Below are 19076 nucleotides of genomic sequence, written 5' to 3'. Positions count from 1 at the left end.
GCTCCTCCTGGAAACATGATCTTTCACTCTGACATCTCACTCAGTACCCCTACCCACTCATATTCCACTCCCAACCTCATGCCACAATGCCACACTCAAAATACAACAGAAAAAAGAGTGGGGAAGAGGCACTTTCAAAGTTTCCCAAGTTCCCTAGTGCCATCCCCTTGCACTTTAAAGCCATGGCTAGCCCTTCCCCTGTGTACCTCTGTTCAACCCAGCTTGACTTTGTCCTGTAAAACCTTAATCGGGGTGAGCAAGACCATAATCCCTAGGAGGGAAAAACAGAAGAAAAACAGTAATGAAAAAGAAAATTCAACACCTCGGGGGGACAGGAAAAGCCCCTAGAAATGTTCAGAGGACAGAGCCAGGTTGGGGGGGATGGAGGAAGCATCCAAGCCCTATGCATAAACATTTCTAGGGGTTTTTCTGTGCTTAATAGATGGTAGAAGTCTTTGGAAAGGTGATAGTCTTCTAGCAGAAAAGGGAAATCAGTGTGCTATTTACCTCCAACTCCTCCTCAATACCTTTCCTTCCAGCCAGAACGCATCCTTTCCAACCACTCACCACCTCATGTTTACAAAGAGAAAGGTAGAACTGATTCAACTGCCCAAATAACCACAAAGTAAAATGAACAAAGAAAAGAAGGCAGAGTAGAATCAAGTGGAACCATGAAAAGAGCACTATGGGACTAATTGATATGATACACCCAGTAAACAATGTTGAACACCACAAAGGCAAGAGGGAAGAGGATCCGGGACCACCTGTCGACCTTAGGGACATAGTCAGGGTGAAAGAGCTTGGAGGACAACCCTTCACTGAAGGAGCACCCAGGACTCGGGGGGCAACTGTCATCAGACTCTGAGTTACTATCCTTGCCTTGGTCAAAGCCCATGAAATCATCAACATTAAAGCTCCAGGTGCTGTCAAGATCACACTCGAGTTGCTTCTCAAGGTCAAGGTAGCCGCTCTCAACTTTGATGTCATCAGGCAAGCTACGGATCTCATCAAGGTTGCTACGGATCTCATTAAGGTTGCTACGGATCTCATCAAGGCTATAGCTTGCCTCTTGCACACACCTGTGGCTGTGGAGAAGCAGATGCCTCCCACTAGGGCCACAGCCACGACTCTCATCTGAGCTCGAGTTCTCTTCAGGGTCTTCTGGGTCATGGGTCTCAGCATGGTCATGAGCCTCCACACGGTTGCGGATTTCAGTAGGAATAACACTGTCATCAATCTCAAAACCATTAAAGCGAATGCCATAGCTGTGCAGGGCCTGCTCTGAGGTGGAGGGGAGATCGCTCAGGCTTTCTCTAGAGGCCATCCAGGCCTGCTCTGAGAGAGAAGATAGTGAGCTGAGGCTTTCTGAGGTGGCCAGTGGGGCCTGCTCTGGGATGGAGGTCAAAGAGCTGAGGCTTTCGAGGCTTGCCAGACAGGCCTGTACTGGTGTGGAGAAAGGAGAGCCACTTTCATCTTCTATGCTAACCTGGTCATCCTTTAAGGGGATAGTAGGTAGACTTACGAAGTCAGGAGGTTCACATCCTACATGAATAAGCACTGGTGGTGGGGAGGGAGGAGGGAGAGGACTTTCCTCAACAGCAATTGCAATGTGATTGTTGATCTCTTCCACTGACAGAATCATCTCTTCCTGGGATCTCCGGCGTGCAAGGGGCTGAGGAACAAGACCAAAAGGCTGTTAGCATGTAAGGGAAATCCATGGTGGCTGCCAAGCCTGTGTCTCCCTGGGGCAGCTGCTCCCTCTGGAGTGCTGTGTGGTGGATGGAGGCAAGGGCTCCTCAGGCAATGTGGCTGGGCTCCCTGTGAAGGAGGGGGTACTGCTGGACATTAATGTACTGCCAGCAACAAAAGTCTCAGCATGGCTTTGGGAACTGAAAGAGCAAAGGAAGGAGCGGTAGACAAACACCTCTGCTGCCTATCTTTTCCTTTCAGCCTGCCTGTGTTCCTCTTCCCTCTGGTTCCATCACCTGTCCTTGGAAAGTATGCTAAGTGGACTGGATTTGAAGTCAAAAGGTCTGGGAAAATCTAGTTCTGCCACTTACTGCTTTGTGACTTTAGGACAATGATTTGACCTGTAAAGGAGTGATGATAAATTGTTCTATTTGTTATCTGGTGTGTGTGTGTCTGTGTGTGTGTTTGAGCACACACACACACATGTGCTGTGTGAGGCTAAAAGGAGCTAAGAAATGTGAAAGGGTCAAGTGCTAAACTTAGGTTGTAATATGTGCCCAATCTCTAATCAGGGAAAGCTGATTGTCAGTCAAAAAGCCAAACCTGCAGCATCAATTCTTGGTAGCGGTAGCGGGCCATGACTCTTCGGGCTCTCCTGTGTCGCCTGAGTCTGTGCCGGGATCCACCTCGGCTGTAGAAAAGATAGTTGATGTAGACATATTCCAGCAAGGACAGGAACACGAAGAAGAAGCATACAACCATGTAGATGTCAATGGCCTTAATACAGGAAACTTGGGGGAGTTTATCCCGCAGATGTGAGTTGATGGCATTCAGGATGAGCATTGAAGTCAGACCTGTAAAGAATATGGCAGGGTTAGGATCCTCAGGTGGCTGAAGTTCTTGGCAAGCCATCAGGTCCACATCCCACAGGAAGGGAGCAACGATCATCTCTGGGATAAGGAGGACTCTCAGCAAAATTCCTTCAACTCCCTAGGCCTGGGGACTTTGCTCAAGTGCTCTCTTTGCTCCTCCCCGCCCCCCCCCCCCCCAAGCTTTACACCCAGCCATGCTTTGATGATTCAGTGACTTCTCATTGTTCTTAGGGTCAAGTCCAAAATCTCCAGCCATGGTTTCACAGTGACTTACATCTCCAATCTCTTTTGCCTTCCAACACATAGGCTTTCCTTTAGATCACATCCCTCAGAAAGGTTTGTGAGCCCTTAAAGTATTACACAAATGTTAAAGGCTTAATCCAACATGTGCTCCTAAAGAAGGAGGCCGAGGAGTCTGCCCCAAAGATGGTGATGGAAAACCAGACCTGGATGTGGGGCACACTGGGACCAGATAAACTTGGGAGCTGATCTCTTAGGCCCCTCCTTGGTACTGCTCAAAACCCTCTTGTTTTCCCCATTGCTTGGACATGAAGTTCTAACTGCTAAAATTGGAATCTCAAGGTCTTTCCAATTCAACCCTCCTGTCTTTCTGCTAGTCTCCCTATTTCCCCAGCTCTTGCCCCAGGCCCTCTGTGATCTAGTCCCCTCTTAGGGCCCCTGTGCCTTTTAATAGCAATTTCCTGTTTTAGTGAATGACAAATCTTATGCTTCTGCCTCCCACAAGTCTTGAAAACCCAGTTTGAGCAACATTTTCTTGGTGTAGTTTTAGACAACAAGACCTGGGTCATTTCCTCCTCTAGAATCTCCTAGCATCTGTTGCTTTTTGGCCTTTTGGCTAAGATCAAGTGTAGAATCTCCTAGCATCTATCTTAGCATTCCATTAGACACTCATTGAGGGCAAGCTTCTCTGGAAGTCCTCTGATGCCTAGTAGGACACTTTGCTATGTTGCTCAATCTATGTTTATTGTATTAAATTTCTACACATCTTTAAAAAAATTTTTTAATGTTTTTTTTTTTTGAGAGAGAGAGAGACAGAGTGCAAGTGGGGGAGGGGCAGAGAGACACAGAATCTGAAGCAGGCTCTAAGCTTTGAGCTGTCAGCACAGAGCCCGATGTGGGGCTCCAACTCACAGACTGTGAGATCATGACCTGAGCCGAAGTCGGATGCTTAACCGATTGAGCCACCCAGGCACCCCTGCTGTATTACATTTCTGATCTAAATTTATGACCTGTTCATTTATGTATCCAGAAAATAATGAATTCTAATACTTTGGGCCCAACATATCAAGATCCTATCCCTGTTGTTTTTTCACACTTGTCTCCAACATCAGTGTCTCTGCTAGGGATTGGCTGAGGACCTGTATAAATGCCTGTTGGGCAGGCACCATATTGCTTCCTTGCCTGTGCAGTCACATACCACTCCAGGTATTCCTTTCTTATTGTCAACTTTTTTTCTGAGCAAGATGATCCAAGTTCCTCCTCAGGATGAGGACAGGACCTACCAACTGTCACCCTGGCTGCAGAGGATTCATAGTTCATCCAAAACGATATCCAAGAGACAACAGTGGTGAGAACAGTAGGCCAATAGATCTGTACAAGGTAGCTGGTGACTTCCCTCTGGACCAGGAACCTCAGTATCAGACGTACATAGGAACCTGGCAAGGAGACATACTGGTATTAGGGTGGCAGGGCTGAGGGGATTTTCAGGGTGAAGTACAGGATGGAGGAGGGGAAGCTGATGGGCAGTTCAGCCTCTAATATTCCAGCCTGGGCAGTTTGTAGATCTGACCCTATTTGCTGCCTTAAGGCCAGTGACAGTGGCATGTAAGTAGGCCCATATGGCATAGTGAGTCTGTTCTCTCCTCCTTCCTTCCTCACTTGCTTCATGTCAACTGGAGTTTTGAAATGGGAGATACAGGATATTTCAAAGCTGCAAACAGATGGAGGGGGAGAGGCTGGCTTTAAGAGGAGGCCTATTTTTATCAGCAAAAGCATGAACCTTTTATACCTGTAGAGTGTCAAACCCAGCCAAGTGCTTCCACATCCATTTCCTCATTTTGAAGGGGGTTTTGGAAGGTGTACAGAGCCAGAAGGAAATAGGACAGGAGTGCAGAGGTCAAAGGCAGAGAGATGTCCAGGAGTTTACCAGGGTACAAAAGAGAGAAGAAATAGGAGAGAATATCAGACCCACCTGTGTAGAAAAACACCTCTTTGCTAGCCATTGTTTTCCCCAGGAAGCTGAACTGAGGAATGTGCAGCTTCTCAGTCCCCTGGATGGCATTCCCATTGCCTTCCCAGTATAATACAATGTCTTCAACCGTGTAGCCATCTGGGAGAGGGAAAGAAGCAGGTCAGTCTGAGAAAGCAGGCATAGGCAGATTTTACACCAGAGCAGTCTGTGGAACCCAAAGAATGGTTGGAACCAGCACATTTGGGGCACCTTTGTGGTTTGCTGAGTCTGAGCACAGAAGAGGGGGGAACTTGGAAAGGGAATTCTCACTTTGGAATTTCTCAGCCAGGAAAGAAAGCAAACAGATGTGCTCCTGCACACTAGCTTGTACACAACTTCCCAATAGCAAGGTACAATTTCCTCATGGGACTATTTACACATTAAAGTCCACCTTCTCCCAGATACTCTGTATATACCTCTGTCTGTCTGTCTGTCTACTGAGGAGAGAGAGAATGGGGAGGGATGGAGTAGGGGAAATATGCTATCCCTCTCACTCTCTACTCTGCTTTTGGTTTCTGGATAACCATAACCCCAAGTAGAAACGAGGGGCCTTGGAGGACATACGTACAGCTCTCTACTTCCAGCTTGCAGGTCTGCTTGTCCAGGGGGAATTTTTGCAGATTTAGGGAACAAGCTGCTGTGGTGGTAAGTCTGCAAAGGAAAAGCAGAAAGAAGGGAAAAGCGAATCAAGTTCAGGCAAAGAACCATTCCTGAGAAGGCTGCAGGGGTGTGCAGGAGAGAGGTACTCCAAGTGCTGACCCACCTAACACCTTCCCATACTGCTTACACTAGAACTGGGTCCTCCTCTCCCTCCAGTGTTTCTTTCCTTCTTTTTCCTCTTCCTTTCCTTCCTTTCTCTCTAGAGGAAAGCTAAGTTGCACTTGTGGAGGGAGGAGAGAGGGAATGTATACGCCAACAAGTCTGGCAGGGCTTAAAGAACAGGTGTATGGCATGTCGGGAAGTCTCAGGGCATCAGAATGGGAAGGGCTCTTGAGGAAACTGGATGGAGAGACAGAAATTGGAGTTTCTTGCTGCAGAAGGAGCAAGGCTACATTGGAGCAGCTGATGTGCCAGATCCCATGTGGAGTGCCCGTATGTGTTGTGCAGGCATGGATGTGAGCTGTAGCCCAGGCCCACCTTTGGCTAGGAGAGGTGCTCCCATAGCACTCTCATCTCTGCATATCTGTCTAAGTACATGGGCCACTGGAGCTGAGCAAATTGCCAGTAGTAGGTATAAATGGGTAGGAGGTATTAACATATCTAAGGTGGGTCATGCAGTGTTGGGCAGGGGCTTCAAGTTGCCAGGTGGTGCGTCTGTGGGAGGAATCTGACGAAGGATCTTGGAGGAGCTAGGGAAGTGGGCGGAATGGCCTGTAGGAAAGAGGGTAATTACAAACGTTCTCTGTAGCCTGGGAGGCTGTCCCACACTGGGAGGCTGTCCCCTATCCGTTATCCTGCCCTTCCCAGCTGCTAATCCCAGTGTATTCCCTTTCAACCCTTTAAGCAATTTCCATTTTGTACTCTGGGTAGAGATGTGTGTGTGTGTCTCCTTTCTATGAATCCTCCATGCAGCGTTTATCAGCTGAGGACCCCTTTTAATGAAACAGGTATGACAAGTCACTATTCCTTGTAAGTTTCGTTGTTCTTTAACTCTAGCACCTTGGGCCATGGAGAAAGAAGGGAGAAACAAAGGGATAGAACAGGAGCACCCAAGAGAAAGAGAGACTCAGAGACAGGGGCTGAACCCTGGCACAACTACCTTTTGGAAAAATTTTCTGAGCTACATTTATCTTTTACGCTTGTCTTAAGTGATAGTTTATAAGAGATGACGCTGTGGGGAGAGCCTTGGTGACCATATACTGTGCTATAAATAAGCCAGTGAGGATTTCCAGCATGTGCACATCCTATGTGTACAGAGCCATAGACAATAGACATATATTGCACACCGTGGGCTCCCCTGCATGATGCAAATATGACCAATGGCAGAGATTGGTCCCCTTCCCTCATTACATATGGGCTTCAGCATTCATTTGTCTCCCTCCCTCACTGCATGGAAGAGAAGAGAAACAAAGATAAATAACAGAATGTATAGAATGCTAAAGTGGAGGGAGAGCTCTTCGAGTTGAGATAATCAAGGAGGATTTCTTGACAAAGAGACCATTTAAGTTAGGGATTGAAAGATGGGCAAGGTGTGGGGACAGGACAGCCAAGGATGGTTGTGGAAAGCTCTGAAGGTTTCACTTTGACTACTGGGTAGGATGAGTGAGGGGGCAGCACAAGACAGATGTGGAAAGCCATGGGCTCCTTTGTGTGTCTCTTACAGTGTGTTTATGGGATACTCGTTTGGAAGAAGGAAGCCCGTGAGGATGGTCCTCAAGTGCCTGGGGAAACTCACCGGATGCCATATCGCACTGTTCCATCTGGATGAAGCTGAAACACACGATTTTCCACAGTCACATCATGCACAAAAGCATCCTTGCTATTTAAAAAGTAGCAGTCAGGGACCCACAACTTCTCTAGCATCCGGTAGTCCAGGGTCAAGTTCAGGTTGGTTTCATAGTATGCTAAACGTGGATCTTTCCAGGTCTGATGAAAAACCATTGTGATCGTATAGTCCTGGGGAGAGAAAGGTGAATCCCAGCTGTAAGTGAGGTTGTCCTCCTCTCCATCCTCACAGTGTGTGTGTGTGTGTGCATGAAGGTGTATGAAATATATCACAAATATAGACGAGTACTGAAATATGTAAGAATGTTAAATGTTAAAAATGAACTTCAAAAAAAAAGAATAACTGAAATTCATGTAATTAAAATCGAGGTTAAGAAATGAAACATTACCAATAACTTTAAGTTTCAACGTGTTGCTTGGACCCATTTTTAAATTTTTTTTTCCAAATGGAATTACACTGTATGTATTATATTTGTGAGATTCATTCAAGTTGATGTCTGTTAATAAAATTTGTTCATATGAATATACTACATAGACACCACTCTGTGAACACATGATACATACCCAAATCAACATGAAATAAGAATTATGAAGTGAAAGTTCAAGTTTACACCCACACTGCGGACAGATGAGATTTCTCAATGCTCCTGCCTGGCCAACTCCTGCCTGGTATGGTCTGACTTTTGACTTTTGCCAATCTGGTGGGTATGTGATGGATTCTTGCTCTGGTCTTAGTTTGCACTTCACTGACTAATAATAAAGTCAAGTATGTTTTCACATATTTGCTACTTGGTTTTCTTCACAAATTTTCTAATCATTTTTTCTTTTTCTTTAAATGTTGATTTATTTTTGAGAGAGAGAGAGGAGAGAGAGAGAGAGAAAGAACACACACATGAGCGGGGGAGGGACAGAGAGAGAGGGGACAGAGATGGGGAGAGATGTGCAACTCAAACTCATGAACCAGGAATGGTGGCCTGAGCTGAATCAGGTGCTCAACCAACTGAGCCACCCAGGCACACCTCTAGTCATTTTTCTATCATTTTCAAAATATTCTTATTAATTCACAGGAATTATGTATACTTTCAATATCAGTTTTTTTGTGTTGCAGATATCTCAGTCCACTCTGACTTATCCTTTTACACTTGTTATACTGGTTTTGTCTGTTTTGCAAAACAGAAGTTCCAGAAGTTTTGGCTACATAGAATTTAAAATAGTTTAAATTACCAGTATTTATTTTTATGGTTTTATGCTTTCTGCTTTCTATGTCTTTTTATTTATTTTTTTTAAAAGGGCTGTGTAACTTTTTTTAAAAAAAGTTTATTTTTGAGAGAGAGAGCATGTGTGAGCAGGGGAGGGGCAAAGAGAGAGGAGACAGAGAATCCCAAGCACTGTGCTATAAGCACAGACCCAGATGCGGGGCTCAAACTCAGAAACTGCAATATCATGACCTGAGCTGACATCAAGAGCTGGGCGCTCAACTGGCTGAGCCACCCAGGGGCCCCTCTATGTCTTTTTAAACAAGTCCTACCACAAAGACACAAACACAGTATTCTATATTATCTTTTAAAAACTTCATAAGCCTTTCGCTATTAGGTCTATAATCCATTTGGATTTATTTATTTTTTTGTTCCAGTGGCTATAGTTTACAAAACCTACCATGTTCATCTATGTGGGCTCTGTTGTGAGTCAGAACAATTGGAGTTGGCTTATGACTCTGCTCCTTGCCACATGTCCCTTGTCCCCAGGCCCATGGCTGAAGGTGACACACTTACCATAGTCATTTCTGAGATCTGTTCAATACTGGAGACATAGATAGATACTCCCACAGGCACAGGGGCACCTACAAGTGGGAAAACACTATTACATGCAGGGTATGATAAAGCACGCACTCAGGAGCAAGATTGCCTGGGTTTGGACCCCATCTTGACACTTACTAGCTGTGTGACCCTGAATAAGTTTCCTAACCTCCATACTGTTTTCCAGAGTGGCTGATGTTCCTCAAAAAGTTACAAATAGAACTGCCCTATGATCCAGCAACTGCACTACTAGGTATTTACCCAAAGAATACAAAAATACTAATTTGAAGGGATACATGTGCCTCAATGTCTACAGCAGCATTATCTGTAGTAGCCAAACTATGGAAACATCCTAAGTGTCCACTGACTGATAAATGGATAAAGAAGATACAGTATACATACACACCCAAATGTATATATAGGTGCTAAGTCACTTTCTCAAGGCACTGATAGGTTTTTATATCTTAACGTATTTGTCAGAGTTCTTCACTGATGACCCACTTTTTACAGAGGCAAGTATGATGCCAGAATAAATTTTCATATATATATGAATTGCCATATTAAATGAGATTGTTTATAAAACATAACCACACACACACACACACACACACACACACATACACACACACTCAGGAATATTACTCAGCCATAAAAAATGAATGAAATCTTGCCATTTTCAATAACATGGATGGAGCTAGAGAGTACTATGCTAAGCAAAATAAGTCAGTCAGAGAAAGACAAATACCATATGATTTCACCCATATGTGGAATTTAAGAAACAAATGAGCAAAGGGAAAAAAGAGGAATAGAGGAAAACCAAGAAACAGTCTCTTAGCTCTCGAGAACACAGTGATGATTACCAGAGAGGAGGGGGAAAATAGGTGATGGGGACTATGGAGTGCACTTGTTGAGATGAGCACTGGGTGATGTATAGAAATGCTGAATCACTAGATTGTACACCTGAAACTAATATTACACTGTATGTTAACTATACTGGAATTTAAATAAAAATTACCAAAAAAAAAGGTTACCTAATCTCTCTGAGTGCAAGTTTCCTCATGGGTAAAATAGGGATAATGATAGCACTGATCTCATAATTAACGCAAGCTAAGCTCTTACAGCTGGGCCTCACCCATATGATGAAGGGAAGGGTTCATGGTAAGATAAAGAGAAAATATGGAGATGAAGCACTCTTTTTTCAAATGGTTTTCTGATAAAAACTCAAGAGCAATGAGCCCAAAAACAGAGCTAAGATTTCTGGTGTGTATGAACATATTTGTGTGAGTGCAGGTGAGTGTGTCCATATGTGAGTTAGTATGTGTCTTTGTGTGAATGAATGTGTGAGTTGTGCACATGAGTGTATGTGAGCATATTCACATACATGAGCAAATCTGTGATTGTGTTCACATGCAGGTGACTATGCCAGTGTACATGCACGAGAGTATTGAGGATGTCTGCCTGTAAGTGATTTGTGTGCTTAAGTGTGTTGTGTGTCAGTAAATGTGTGTTCATATGCAAATGAATTTGTATTTGTGTGTTTGAGTGTGCAACTATGAGTGAGTGAATGTGTGACCGTATGAGTGTATGTGAGCTTGTTAATGTGCAAGGAAATGTGTGAACATGGGTGTATTTGTGAACTTATTTGTGTGTGTAAATGTGTGAGTATATGTATGTGAGCATGTCCATGCCTATAAGTGAATTTGTGTGTTCATGTGTGAGTGAATGCATGAACATGTTTGTATGCTTGTATATACTGCATGTAAGTAAATGTGTAAGCACATGCAAGCATGTAGGCAGGTTGATGTGTGGGAGTGTATGAATGTGCTCATGTGCAAGTGAATGTGTGAACATGTATATATTTGTGTGTGTGAGCAAATTTCTATGTTCATATATGTTAGCATGTTAATGTAGGAGTACATTCATGTGTGTGAGTGAATTGGTGTTTTCATGTATGTGAGCATGTTTGTGTGTGAGTAAATGTGTGAACACGTACATGTGTGGATGTGACCATGTATGCATGTATAAATATTGAAATATTCAAGTGTTTTGTGGGAGTAAATGTGTATGTCTATAAATATGAGTGCATTCATATGCAAGTGTGGGTGAATGTGTGAGTCTATGTGTGTTTGTGAGGTAGCAAATATGTGAACGTGTATGTATTGAAGTGTATTGTGTGGGAGTAAACATGTGGGTTGTCTGAGTCTGTTCACATGTGAATGTATTTGTATTTACATGTGAATGTAATGTATTCATAAGCATGTCCATGTGTGAGTAAATGCATGCTCATGTTTGTATGTTAAAGTTGTGTTTACATGAGTGTATGTGAATGTGTGTTGGATGGATGTGTCTGTGTGTATGAATATGCTCATGTGTCAGTTTGTGTGTGGGCATGTTAAGTGCATGTGTGAGGGAATGTGTAATTGAATGTGTTTGTGTGAGTGAATGTTTAGGAAGGTGAGTGAACTTCTGAGTGTGTGACTGTATGTGTCTGTGTCATTGTGCATGAGCATGCTTGTTGTGTAATATGTGAGTTGTTTGCATATGTGACCTTATTTGTATGCAAGTTTTAAGTGTGATTAGTGATCACACTTATATTCTCACACTCATCATACTTATATATGTGGGGATATGAGTCTATGTAAGCACATTTATGTGCTTGAGTGGATGTGTGAGCATGTTTGTGTGTGATTGAATATGAGCATACATGAGTGTGCTGGTGTGTAATTGAATGTGTGACCATGCTGATGTGCAAGTGAATCCATGAACATATTCACATATGTTAGTGTGTCATTGTGCAGGTATAAGTGAATGTGTGAATATATCTGTGCATGTGGATATGGATGTGCCTTAATGTGTGAGCCTGTTTGTGTGAATTGGTAAATATGTGAGCGTGTTCATGTGTATGAGCAAGCTCATGTGTGGGTGAATGCATGAGCCTGCTTGCATGCAATCATGTTAATGTGCATGTGTAAGCACGTGCATATCAGTGTATGTGCAAGCATTTTTTGTATGTGGACGAATAGGAGTTATTTATGTGTAATACCTGAACATGTTAATATGTGTATGTCCATGTGTGTGAATATCCAAGCATGTGTGTGTGTGTGTGCATGTTTCTATGTGTGTGAGTGAATTTGGCAGTGTTTGTACATGGGAGCATGTTTGTATGCAAGTATGAGTGAATGTGGGAGCAGAGGCATATGAATTTATGTGTGTGAATAAAATTTTGAGTGTGCTTGTGAGAATATGTTCATGTGTGTATGTAAATGTGTAAGCATGTTTTGTATGTACACAGATGTGTGCACACGTGTAAATATGTGAGTGCAGGTAAGCATGTATACTGAACTTATGAGTGAATGAACTTGTGAGTTTTTTCCTGTGAGTGCATGTGTGAGGATGTCTGTGTATGTTAATATGTGTGTTTGAATGTGTGTCTGTATGAGTGTATTTCTGCCTCCTGCTTTCCTTTTTGGGCCTAGGTGTTAGCACTGCCCATTCAAATGTGATAATGGATGTGAAAATATGTAGTAAACTATATAGTGCTGTGGAAAAACACTTTTTGCTGTTTCCTATTGGCTCAAAGCTGTCTTCACCTGGCTCCACAGCTAAGCCATTATTCTATATGTATTACACCACACTGCTGCTATGGGTACATGTGTGACACTTGCAATTTACCTGCTGGCTTCACTGCAGGCTGATGGCCCAGAAGCTGAGCAGAAAAGAGGGAAAAGGCTTATCCTATCCCAATGCTTCAGTGACCTGGGATTGGGCATCAGCATTTGAATGGCAGCTGAGAAGTAAATGGGCCTTTCTGAGAGGCCACAGCCCAGACTCCACCATTTAGGGCTATTGTGAATGATCCCCAGCACTGTATGTAGTCATAGAGGTCTCTAGAAATGCAGTTCTTTATTATAGCTTGTCAGGCTCCTTACATGCCTTTAGAGAGTGGAAAGTGTGTTAAGCAGGCAACAAGTCCTAGAGGGGCCATCCATCCCCCGACACCTCACTCTTGGGTCAGCCTTCTCATCTTACACCATTTTGTGCCAATCAGGCAGCCCCATCCCTTACAGTGGAATTCTGGGGGACCTGAACCCTAAAGGGCCAAGACATAGCCCTGTGCAAGGGGCAACTGGGAGCTGAAATGTAGTCCATAAGTCCTGGCCTGGGGATGTAGCCTGGAGGAAGGAAACCTGGAACTGTTTTCTAATTTACTCACCTAGAGGGGACACCTTATGAGAGATTAGCCAAGGTATCCCATGGAGGGGAACAAAAATTTTCCAGATAAGGTGTGTAAATGCTATCTCTGTGGTGATGGCCTCAGCCCCATATTCCTTCCTGATGGGCTCAGGAAGGCAGAGAGGGGTTAACCACTTCCTCCCTCTTGGAAATTTTGCTACCCCAAGTCCTTGTCCTCCCTAGCAGCCATCAGAGTATCAGAGGAAAAGCAGATAAACGGAGGAATGGTGAAGATGTCCCACTCATTCCTTCACTCTGTGCCTACATTGTGCCAGGTGAGGAACTAGGTGAAGTCCTCAGGGACCTGCCTTTTGCAATACTGTAGAATCCCACTTTTCTTGCCCAGAAAGAAGCAGCTTTGTTAACTTCCCCTGGCTCTTCCTTCTCCTCCTCCTCTCAAGGAAGTAATAAGGCTCCCACAGCCTCATTACTGACCCACTGAACCTGACCACAGTTAGGTGAGGCCTCTGCATGTGGGGTGTGTGTATGTGTGTGTGTCTGTCCTTGAATCTCTATATCACTTCAGACACAGAGGGGAATTTGATTCTGTGTCTAGTGGGAAGCATTACAGGGAGTCCTGGGTTACCCCAAAGGTGAAACCCTGGACCCAGGGTCTCATTGATTGGCAACCCCCTCCCTGCCCTATATAACAGTCCCAGACTGAGCCTGTAGTGCCTTGTTCTCTCTAAATGCTAGAAGGTCCTGCATTGTCCTTGCTCTCGCACCTTCATCTACTGTTTGGCCAAATCAAGGACCCATCTTTCCTCATACACCCCAGGTGTACATGCCCATAAAGCTTAGTGTACTCAGGTTAGGAATCAGGTGTAAACAAATTTGAGTTAGCTCAAAAGACACTGCTGCGGTGCCTTGGAGAGACTGGACCAGCCACACCAGACAATCCCCAGAGGGTGGTCCTTGCCCCTGCTCCCTCCCCCTGATGCTGGATGCCTGCAGGGATGGCAATCCGAAACAGTGGGAAGGGTGTGCTTGGTGTACATGAATGGCTGTTGGGTAGCCTTTGCTGAGAAACACGAAAATGAGGAAAGGAGAAAGTGTAGTAGCTACTCCCTTGACAGCCACCAGTGCTTGGTGCAGCTGTTCAAAAACCATTGTCACTCAACAGAGTGCTGGCTGTGCTCTAGCATCTGAATGTCCACACTGAAAAAGCCTCACTTCTGCCCTCTCCACTCCAGCTTTCTAATGCCCAGTGCACACTCACCTTACTTAGATCCAGGACTGCGCCTTCTGTCCTGAGACTCAGAGGGAGCAACACAACAAAAGCAACACCAGTTAAATGTCCCACTTCCAAAGCCTGGGGCCTTGGTTTTCCAGGTGGCTTTCCCAGCAAATCACAGCACCCCCAGAATCCTGTTACTGGTCTACCACAATGTACACTTCCTAGCTGTGGGCCCTTTAGAGTGGAGGCATTGTGTTTTTGGAAGACTTCTATTCCTATGTACAAATGTGAATCATTAGCATTCATTAACCCCTTAGAGTAGGTGTCTAGGTCTACCACCTGCAGGAAGTGGAGTGCTTTCTTCCACTTAGCCACTCTGATTTTTAGCTTTCTGTTTCCTTTGAGCTGAAGTGTGACTAACTCCTATTTAGTGACTAACTCCCCTTCCTTTTGTCTGTCCTTGGTCTAGGTTTCTCGGGTCGTCCCTGGAGAATGCTACTCCTTTTCTGTGGGGTTGGACTAGAATGCCTGTCCCCTAAAGCTGTGTGATTGAGCCCAGTCACCCTTTCCAAGGGTGGGGGCTAGGCAGGAATTAGAGGAGAAACTTATATATTGGCTTTGTGTTTCAGTTCCCTTATCATTTCTCATCTTTGTGCTTGAGGTCTGAGTGCTAGGCTAAGGGTTATATTTGGCAGTTAAATAAAGCCATCAAAACTCTGAGAGGTGATCAGGCTGGATTTATAAAGATCACACTGACTTGAATGTGTTGAATGAAAATGAACTTGGTGGAAGCTAAAGGCTTTGGTAAGGGGTGGCAGAGGTGGAAGTGCCTGGGACCCTGGTGGGTAAAGTAAACTAGACAGAGAAGACCATGCCTTAGTTTTGAACTAGCTGAATGGGGCAACTGTCCAAAGTGCAAAGAATGTGTGCTCAAGTAGAAGAATGTGTGCCCTCCCCACGAATGTAGCAGAAAACTCTAGTGCACAGTCCATTTCTTAGTTACTGCTTCTCCAGCCACGCCCGGGAGTGCACTTCAGGCTGTTATAAGGGAAGGGGCAGAAAGGCCCCTTGCATAAGAAGGCAGAGAAGTGGAAGAGCAGAGCAGAAGGCCTGGGGGTTGGGGCCCTGAAAGTGCTCAGCTGAAGGTCTCCCACAGTCAGGAATGTGGGGTCTGGAGAGGCAAAAGTGTTGAGCCGGGGGAATGCCAATGGGCAGCAGGACTGAGTGGAGCTGTCTTGTTGCATCCATCTCAGCTCTATTCCATGTCACACAAAGGCTTCTAGTATCTGGTTGTGTCTTACCTCCAAAATTTGGCCTCAGACGGACATCATATCTCGACAGCACCCTGTCCAAAATCTTGTGAACCACAGCTTCATTTGCACAATTTTTGCTGAAACAGAGAAATCATCAGTAAATGCTGGTCATCAGTAAATGCCACATTGCTTCTCAGAGGACAAACAGCAAAGAGAACCCCAGATGTCAACTTGTCAGGGCCTTCTTTTCTCCTGTACACATGCAGACATGTACAGTCATACATGTACACGTTTCTCCCCACTCCTCTCCCTCCGTAGAGTGAGTCAGCCAGAAGCGCAGCAGTGACGCAGACTCCTCTTTTCCCCCTCCCCCCCTTCCGCTTTTATCCAGAGAATGGGGCACAAAGACTGGATACTTGTTACCAGGCAGGATTGGGGAGGAGCGGGGCATGACGAGAGGAGACAGTAGGGGAGGTAGAGAAGGGAGGGAATGGGCAAGTTCCGGCCCTGGGATAAACACATTACTTCAGCCCCTTAAGAAGGCCCACCTTGCCATCAGCCTGGATGAAGCTTTCCAGGTTGGTGAAAGTCCTTCCAGGGGCACCTGACTGGCTCAGGAAAGGTCATATTCCACCCTCAGTGACCCCCCTGAGCCTCAGTGACATTTCCCCTACCTGGGCTAGGACCAGGCATTTTGTGGTCACATCTATGTAAATCTTGTGTTTATACAACTCTGTTTTTAAGACTTGATATATGGCACATGACAGAGAGAGAGAGAGAGAGAGAGAGAGAGAGAGGGAGGGAGAGAAAGAGAGAGACAGAGAGAGAGAACTCTGCTCATGTAGCAGAGATTTAAGACCCTCACCCAACCAAACTGTTTAGATTTTGGGGGTTCAAGGGCTGTCTTCCAAAAGACATGTATTCTGAGAGCAGACATCTCTATGGCTAAGCATATGCTTCCAGCCTAGACGTGTTTTGAGTGAGCCCATGTTAAGTGGATCCAGCTCAGCCTTGCAGACAGCTGGCCTTTCTAGAAGTCTCTGAGGTTCATCCGATTCACCTAGACCTTCAGTAGGGCTCTTTCCAGAAAAGGGGTTTGTGAATGAGAATAGGCCCTGGGCTTCACTATAATTTTTAGGATCTCTGACACATCCACCAGGGAACGTCAGCCCCTGCAAATCTCTGTGTGTGTGTGTGTGTGTGTGCACGCGCACGCACATGCGGATGTGTGTGTGTGTGTGTGTGTGTGTGAGAGAGAGAGAGAGAGAGAGAGAGAGAGAGAGAGAGAGTTCACTAGCGCAGTCTGGTATGTTGGGTTGAGGACACTGCAGGGCTGTCTGCTGGAACCTTGCCCAACTATCCCCCCCACCTTTTTTTCTGAATACATGTTCATTTCTGGTTTGTCATTAAAAAAAATATTTCTAATCATCTTTAATTACAGAATTTCATTTTGCATTACTCCAAAGTGTACACATGCATTATTCCCGAATTAAAGCAATGCATTCCCGCCTGTTTAGTACCACACATTACCCATATGCCAGAGCTCAGGATCCATGGCCACTGCAAACACACATTTCTGTGTGATCTACATGTAAAGACTGACTGTTTAATATCTCTTCAGATATTTGCAGACCCAAACAAACTTGAAATCAAACAGAAAAAAAAAAAAAACAAAAAACAAACCCTGAATCTTCAAATGTTTTCACAGGACTAAGTACAAAAGCACACCCATCTCAGGCCACACAGGCTATACGGTTATGCAGCTACTGATCCCACTGTCTGGGCTCCGATGAGGTTGAGTCAATAATTTCTATCTGCAGCATTGGAAAAGGTCCCTCACCGTTCAACACACATACAAACACACGCACGCGCCTCAGGGAACAGATTAAAATCCGGACTCAAACAGGTGTCTGTACTGTCTATGTTTTGTGAGTTGTCCATCACCCTGTACTGCTCCCCCTCCCAGTCCCCAGGTGCCAGTGGAAATGACTCGGAAAACCTGCCCAGTACCTTAGTCCCGAGGGTGGATGGCAGACCCTGGGTTGAGGGCATGGTTTCCCCCCGCCACCCCCCCTCCGCCCGTGGCTGCAGTTAGGGCACACGCGGGGCTCTGTCAGGCGCCGCGGTAACAGGTGGGCTGAAGCACAGAGCTCTATCTCTACCGGTCGCCCCCACTTCCATCCCATCTCCCTCCAGGGACCGGACGGGCAGGACCCGCGCGCCATGACTCGGCGGCAAGCTGGGTTCAAGATACCCCAGCCCGCTCCGTCCAAGAGGCCCGAGGTGGCCCGCCGGTCCTTGTCGCCGCCATGCCCAGGCTGGCGGCACCCGCTTACCAGTCGAAGAGGTTCAAGATGACTTCGGGCACAGTGGGGGAGAGCTCGAAGTGGAATTTTGAGGTGGGACTGGGGTCGTTGCCCTCCGCGAGCCAGGTCCTGATGAGTAGCAGGAACACGGTGACTCGCAGCATCCCTCTGATACCCATGACCGCGCAGCTCGGGGCTGGAAGGCGCGAGAGACGGCAGTTCACAGCTGGGGAAAGGGACGGGGTGGAGGCAGTGCGGGGCCAGAGGGAGCTGGGGGTCGCTAGGAGTCTCTAAGGAGACAGTAGCGAGTGTATGGGAAGCAAGGAGCGCGGGGGTTGAGCGGGAGCCCAGAGCCCAGGAGGAGCAGCCCCCAGCAGCTCTGCTCGACGCGGCAGCCCCGGGGCGCAAACCGCCGCTGCTAAGTGCGCTCCGTCTGCAACCGCTCCTGGTTGCGACTGGACTCCGAGCCTGGATTCCGGCTGGCTCCGCCCACTCCGACGGCAACACTGACCGAACCAATCCAGTGGGGGCCTGGAGCCCCACAAAAAGGCGCGCGCTGACGCCTCCGCCCTCACCCTGCACGCCGCCCGGCCCCCCGCCCCTTCAGGCCTCTGCAGTTGTCCCCCGGCCAGCTTCAGACACAGACAGGGGCGGGGCCAGGCCGGCAGAGGAGGACGGGATCCGGCTGCTGGGGACGGGACACAGATCCTTGACTTTGGGCACCCAGTGGGTCTTGCTCTTCCTATCTGCAAAAATGCAAAGTGTACGTTTCTCTTGGAATAGCGTATACTCAACAGTTTGTTTGTAGTTGTTGTTTTTGTTGTTTTTTTTTTTGCGGTGGCTGGAGTGAGGTGATTTGAATGCCTTGACTGAATTTGCATTCTGAAAGAGCTGGACACATTTGGACATCAGAAAATGTCTGATGCTCATTCCCAAACCCTTGACCCACAAGTAATCCCACGTGCTTTTCTTCTTAGTGGGGTGGAAGGGGATCACGAGTGGGTTTTATGACAGAGCTCTGACCATGCAGGATTGGAAATTGGATTACATCAGG

General features: G+C 46.1%; 1 protein-coding gene across 1 annotated transcript; it reads right to left on the bottom strand.

Annotated features, from left to right (window-relative positions):
- Nucleotides 1-649: 649 nt before the first annotated feature.
- On the bottom strand, nucleotides 650-18201 carry GABRQ (gamma-aminobutyric acid type A receptor subunit theta). The gene is made up of 10 exons (XM_049644440.1): nucleotides 18053-18201; nucleotides 15765-15853; nucleotides 9030-9097; nucleotides 7208-7428; nucleotides 5381-5463; nucleotides 4774-4911; nucleotides 4085-4237; nucleotides 2293-2543; nucleotides 1039-1495; nucleotides 650-975 (listed from the first exon to the last, which is right to left on the bottom strand). The coding sequence occupies exons 1-10, from the start codon at nucleotides 18199-18201 to the stop codon at nucleotides 692-694; spliced, it is 1893 nt and encodes a 630-aa protein (XP_049500397.1). The 3' UTR covers nucleotides 650-691.
- Nucleotides 18202-19076: the final 875 nt, after the last annotated feature.

The sequence above is a fragment of the Panthera uncia genome, chromosome X (genome assembly GCF_023721935.1).
Source record: "Panthera uncia isolate 11264 chromosome X, Puncia_PCG_1.0, whole genome shotgun sequence".
Classification (NCBI taxonomy): Eukaryota; Metazoa; Chordata; class Mammalia; order Carnivora; family Felidae; genus Panthera; species Panthera uncia.
This window is presented reverse-complemented; position numbering and strand designations above follow the sequence as displayed.